At 64.0% G+C, this 5,810-nt stretch overlaps 1 protein-coding gene across 1 annotated transcript in view; it reads right to left on the bottom strand.

Moving 5' to 3' along the window:
- Nucleotides 1-2,286: 2,286 nt before the first annotated feature.
- Nucleotides 2,287-5,810, bottom strand: part of SLC2A4RG (SLC2A4 regulator) — a gene marked incomplete at both ends in the record, with an annotated part of 4,070 nt that continues 546 nt past the window's right edge. Inside the window, 7 exons of the mRNA XM_082007143.1 lie at nt 2,287-2,398; nt 2,479-2,558; nt 2,690-2,954; nt 3,063-3,163; nt 3,368-3,612; nt 3,698-3,807; nt 4,757-4,938. Of these exons, the coding sequence (XP_081863269.1) occupies nt 2,287-2,398; nt 2,479-2,558; nt 2,690-2,954; nt 3,063-3,163; nt 3,368-3,612; nt 3,698-3,807; nt 4,757-4,938 (1,095 nt within the window). The remainder of the gene's footprint in view (nt 2,399-2,478; nt 2,559-2,689; nt 2,955-3,062; nt 3,164-3,367; nt 3,613-3,697; nt 3,808-4,756; nt 4,939-5,810) is intronic.

The raw sequence follows: 5,810 nt of genomic DNA, 5'->3' as shown, positions 1-5,810 counted from the left end.
CTAGACCCCGCTCCGTCTCTGCTCTCCACTCTTGCCTTTAACGCTCCGCTTTTCCGGAGGGAAAGCCGCGTTGCCCGGGGGCTCGGCGCGCGCCCTTCGGGACGGATCGTGGCCCCGGGGGAGCCCCGCTTGCCCTTCTGCACGTCGCCCCGCAGGAACGAAACGCCCTGAAAATAATGCAAAAACTGGAAAATTTTTTTGCGATATTATGAAAGATAATCTTCTTTTAGCTCATTCTGTGACATGTGCAACTCCTAAGAAAGCCATATGTAATGGTTCTTTTTATTTTTTAGATTCTATATTGTGTTTTTGAATTTCTGCCTTTTTTTTTTAGTTCTGCGTAGTAAGAGTGCTGTGTGTATGCTTTCATATATATTTATTTTTCAACGTGCTTTAAACCTGTCTACAAAAATAAAGCTAAACAAACAAAGGACAGCGTTTGAAGATTGTTGATTTTTTTTTTTTTTTTTTTTTGCTGGGAATATTCTATATTATACTGACTTTATATTAATTATTATAAACCTGTGTTTGTATTGAAGATGTGTTTAATATTTTGGGGAGGTTGAGATTTTAGTAACCAGAAGTCAGTGGGAGAACATGGCTGTGTTGTACTGATTTTCTGTAAATGTAGTTCAGGTAAATAGAACCTTCTTTTCGAGTCGATCTCGCGGTTTCGGGCCCGCCGGAGGCGTGCCTCTCGCTCAGAATTACCTTGTGATGGGGTTTAGCTTAGACAGTCTTGCAAAAATCAATCTGGTTCAATAAATTGGGAAATTGCTGCTACAAGTTTGTCTCGGTTTGTTGGTTGGTTAGGTTGGGGTTTTTTTTTTTTTTAAATAGATGATTGTTTTTTCCTCCTTGGGGCGTGCGGATGGAGCCATCCCCGAAATCCGCCTCCCTCAGCCTCCGTGGGGAGCCTGGGTTGCCCCCAGGCTGGGGCTGCCTTGGCCTTGGCCTTGGCCTTTCCCGTGCCCATCCCTCCCCCCCGTGGGCGAGCGGTGGTGGCAATTTCCTTCTTCTTAGGGCTTTATTTGAAATTAAAATAATCCCTTTCGCACGGCGCCCGGGAGGGTGCACGGGGCGATGCCCTCCCCGGGGGCCGCGGGAGGGGGTGACAGCACCGGCCCTGGGGCTGCCGAGGGGCCGGCGATAATTAAAGAAGAGCAATAATTAAAAAAAAAAAAAAAAAAAAAAAGAATCCAAATATTTATTTTTTTTTTTTCTTCTGGATCTGACACATCAAATCCCCGTCGGGGACAAGCGGGACCTGGCACAGCACCGGCCCGTGGGGCCGAAGCGCTCTGCCCCCCTGCGAGGGGGGACCCCTGCAAGGGGGGGGCCCCGACGCGAAGGGAACCCTCCTGCGAGGGCGGGGGTCCCCGGGCGCGGTGCCGGGCAGGGTGGCAGTGCCACGCGCCCGGCCCCGGCCCCAGCCACCCGTCCTGGCGTGGGCAGCGGGGCGGCGTGGCCTGGCCGGAGCCGCTGCCCGGGCAGGCGAGAGGGGAGCGAGGGTTTTGGGGGGAAAAAAGGGGTTTGGGGCATGGGGGGGAAGAGGGGTTTGAAGGGAATAAAGCCCCTTGAACCCCCCCGAGGCTGGAGGCACCACGCTGCCGCAGCGCCGCGGCCTGTGTGCTCTCCTGCCCTGGGAGGGAGTATTTAAAAATAGGAATTTTCATATATTTTATTTAAAAAATAAAAACACACGAAGGAAAAAAAAAAAAAAACCAAAAACCGAAAAAAAAAAAAGAAGAAGAAGAAGAAAAAACCTTTGTGCAGTTTGGCTTAGTGCAAATGGGCGCGTTCCTGCAGGCACTTCCCGGAGCATCGCCCCGGCGGGAGCCGCTGCTCCCCGGTACGAAAAAGAGAGAAACGACGATACAAAGAGTAAAAAACCCCCCCGGGGGGGTGAGGGGGGGCAGGCGCCCACCTCTGCCCTCGCCACTGGGGCTGCCCCCCGGGAGCGGGTGGGGGGCAGGAACGGACACCCCCTTTTCCGAGCCCCCGCCGGCCGCCGGACCCCAGCCCGGCGCGGGGAGGGGGCCGGGAGCAGCCGGCGCCCCCGCCAGCCCCCGGCCGGGTGGGGGGGCAGGTTTAGCTTATTTTCATAGGGAAGAAAAAGGGGGGACACGAGCTCCGTGGCGGGGGGGGCTGTGTGCATAAAGCTTTCGGGGGGCCGTTCCCTGAGTCCGGGGGGGCCCCGGGGCAGCGGGGGGTGGGGGCGCGAAGGCACCTCAAGTGCAAAATGTGCAAGAAGGAGGGAGCGCCGCGGCGCCGGCGGCACCGGCGTCAGTCGAGGAAGCGCTGGCAGGCCTTCTTCCAGCGGCACGCCGTGCACCACATCTCCCGGTTCTCCATGCCGTACACCTTGCGGCACTTCTTGGCCTCCCCCCGCGGCCTCCTGCGGGCAGAGGGGACGCGTCACGGCGGGGGACACGGACACGAGGGGACGGGACGGGGGTGCGGAAGGGGACGGCTCACCTGGGGACGGCGGGCGGCTTGGGCGGTGGCGGGGCGGGCGCGGCCGGGGGCACCGGTGGCCGCGGCGGGGCCGGGCAGCCCTGCCGAGAGAGGACACGGCCCCGCGTCAGAGCTCGGCCGCGGCGCCGGCGCCGAGCGGCTGCTGGGGCCGCAGGGCGACGGCGACACGGCAAGCGCGGCCGCAGCCCCTCCATCCCCGTCCCCCCCTCACCTGGTACGCGTGGTCTGTGTGGACGTGGCACAGGCCGGGGGGGGCCGGGGGGCTGCGGGGGGAGGCCAGCGCCAGGTCGGGGCTCGGCAGCGCCGGCGGCACCGGACCCTGCGCCTCGGGGCCAGGGAAGGCGGGCGGCACCGAGGAGGTGGGCGAGACGGGCGTCAGGCTGGAGAGCCCGTCCGTCAGCGAGTCCACGTCCACGTCCAGCTCCGTGTAGTAGAAGTCCTCCTCGCCGTCGCTCTGCTCGAGGTCGGCTTTCCGGCTGCGGGGAGAGCGGGGTCCGGCTGGGGCAGCGCTCTCCCCCCACGGCAGGACCCCGCAGGGGGCACCAGGGGGTCTGGGGGTGTCCCGGGGGACCCCACGCGCTTACCCAAGGTGCACGGTTCGGATGTGCTTCTGCATCCCTGAGGAGCTGCTGAGGACTTTGCCGCAGCTCTTCCACAAGCACTTGAACATGACCTTGGTGGAGTTCTGCAGGAGAGAGGCGTCAGGCTGGCAGCCCCGTCCCCAGCGCCATCCCCATCCCCAACATCACCCTCATTGTCACCCCCCACCTCATCCCCATCACCACCCACGTCCCCCACCTCATCCCCACCCCTAACCTCATCCTCCTCGTCACCCCCGTCCTCACTGTCCCCAACCTCACCCCCATCAGCATCCCCAGCTTCACCCCACCTTCCTCTTCCGTGGGATGGGCTCTCCGAAGACGAAGTGGGTGCCGTCAGGCTCGTCGGGGCCCTCGTCCGGCAGCGGGGCGGGCAGGAAGGTGCTGGGGACGTGGCTGGAGAGCGGGGGTGACGGGGTGGAGGGGGTGGAGCGGTCGCTGGGGGGGTCCCAGCTCCAGTCCCCGCTGGTGTTGCTGCTGCTGCTGCAGCTGGAGGACATGGCGGGCGCCTCCTTCCAGACCTCACCGCCGGGCTCTGGCACAGAGGAGGAGGAGGAAGGTCAGGTCCTGCCACGGGACACGCATCCAGGGACGGGGGGGGCACAGGGAGGCACTCTTACCTGGGGTGGGGGTGGCCGGCGGGTGGCCGAGCACCAGCGGGCTGGTGGAGAGGCTGGTGAGCACCGTGGCCGCCATCACCTCGTCGATGCCCGCCTTGCCCGAGAGCTTCCTGCCAGCGAGAGCAAAGCCAGGGGCTGCGGTGAGGACGGATGAGCCCCCCGGGACCCTTCATCCCCCCACATCACCCACCGAGGCGCCGGGATCCCCCACCCACGGTGGTCAGGTCTGCACCCGCCCCAGGGGGCGGCTTGAGGTGGGGGACATGGGTGGCACAGCGTCACGGTGGCTACACCGTGCTGGGGGCATCACCACGTGCAAAGGCACCCATGGGTGCCGCGTCCCCCTGCAGCACCCTGGGCTGACCCGGGCATCATCCCAGCAATCAGACTGGAAACTCCGCTGGGCAGCAGCGCAGGCAGCGGCACAGGCAGCAGTACAGGCAGCCAGCCAAAACGCCGCTGTTTGCCGCTGTTTACCGCTCCGGGTGGGAGCCCTACGCGTCCGCGGGCAGCGCCACGCCGGAGGGTACCGGCACCTGCATCCTGCCGCGAGTGCCGAGAAACACGGGGTTTGCTCAGCGGGGGCCAAACAACTTCCTGAGGTGGGAAAAACATAATATATATATATAAAAGAATTAAATTTAAAACAGAAGGCGAGAGGTCAGGAGCAACAGAAGCCATTTTGCAAACCTCTCGTGCCGCGGGGATGGATAAATACGGCGCTGGAGAGCGGTGATGCTCCCTGAGCCCTCGAGCGGCTGCGGTGCTCAGTGCCGGCGAGGCAAGCACCGGCCGAGCACCGCAGCCGCTCGAGGGCTCCTATATGGTGCCTTGCTTCATCACCCGGCGGGGCCACGGCCGGGCAGAACCCTCGGTGCTGCCGTACACGGGATGGCCGGTCACAGCCGGAGACCCCGGCACTGCGGACAAGCGGCCAAAGTCCTCTTGCAGCTGGCAGAAAAAAATCCCGGCTTCCCGCGGCGAAGCCAATGCCGGCAGGTGGTTTCGGCAGGGTGGTTGCCGTCACCGTTGCCCATCCCGCCGCTGTCGTGGTCCTACCTGTGCCGGGGCACCGGGATGTATGCCGAATGCAGTGCCAGGCACCGCTCCAGCCCAGCGTCCAGCACCCGCAGCATGGCTTCCCGGCTGGCCGGCTCCCGGCGCGGCAGCGGCTCCCCCAGGCGCGGCAGCCAGCCCTCAGCTCCCGCCGGCAGCCCCCGGCCGCCGCAGGGGAGAGGAGCCTGTGGGAGAGATGGTGGTTGTCAGCGGGGGATCCCTTCGGCACCGGATCCCGCGGGGATCCCCCCGGCCTCGGCGGGAAGGGGCGGTGGGCCAGGGGAGCTGGATCAGCGCCTCCGGGCAGGGCTGCGTCGGAATCCCGCCGGCCGCTCGGTGGGTCCCTCGGGGGTAGATCCCAGCTGGATCCCACCAGGTCGCAGCTGGGATCCAGTGGGGATTTCCCCGGCGCTCAGCAGAGGGGAGAGCAGCCAGCATGCTCCTGCAAGGCTGTCACCGCCGGTAGAGTGTTGGCAGCCCCTGGATCCCTCCCCAGGCAGATCCCCAGGGCCACAGTGGGGATCCAGGGATCCCCGCAGAGCCAGGAGAAGACCCAACACCCTCCTGCTGGATGGCAGCACCCAGGTGCCGAGCGGATCACCCGGGATCCAGCGGGGATCCCCACAGAGCTCTGCAGAGCAGAGAGCAGGCTCGGCCCTGCCAGGACAACCAGAGACAGTGGCGCCGGCACCAAGTGGATCCCATTCCTGGTGGATCCCTGGAGATCTCCCCCGATCCCCCGAGGAGCGGGGAGCAGCCGGGCCCCGGTCAGCAGCACTGGCCGGCCAAGCTGGCTCCCCAGGTGGATCCCTCGACAAGCCGAGCCTGAGTAGATCACCCAGGCTCGGATCCAGCCAGGATCTCCCCATTCCGGGAAGATCCCAAAGGGCCGGGATCCAGCCGGGATCTCCCGGGAGCTCTGGCAGAACCACGGCAGCGCCCGGCGCTCAGCAGATCCCTTTCCAGCCGGGATCCTCTGGGATCCAGCAATCTCCCTATAGGATCAGATCCTGCCCCACACACACACCGGGGGGGTGCGGCGGCGGCAGGGCGCGGG

This window comes from Phaethon aethereus, assembly GCF_964289735.1.
Source record: "Phaethon aethereus genome assembly, chromosome: 16".
Lineage (NCBI taxonomy): Eukaryota > Metazoa > Chordata > Aves > Phaethontiformes > Phaethontidae > Phaethon > Phaethon aethereus.
The sequence above is the reverse complement of the archived record's forward strand: the minus strand, read 5'-3'. Positions and strand labels throughout refer to the sequence as shown.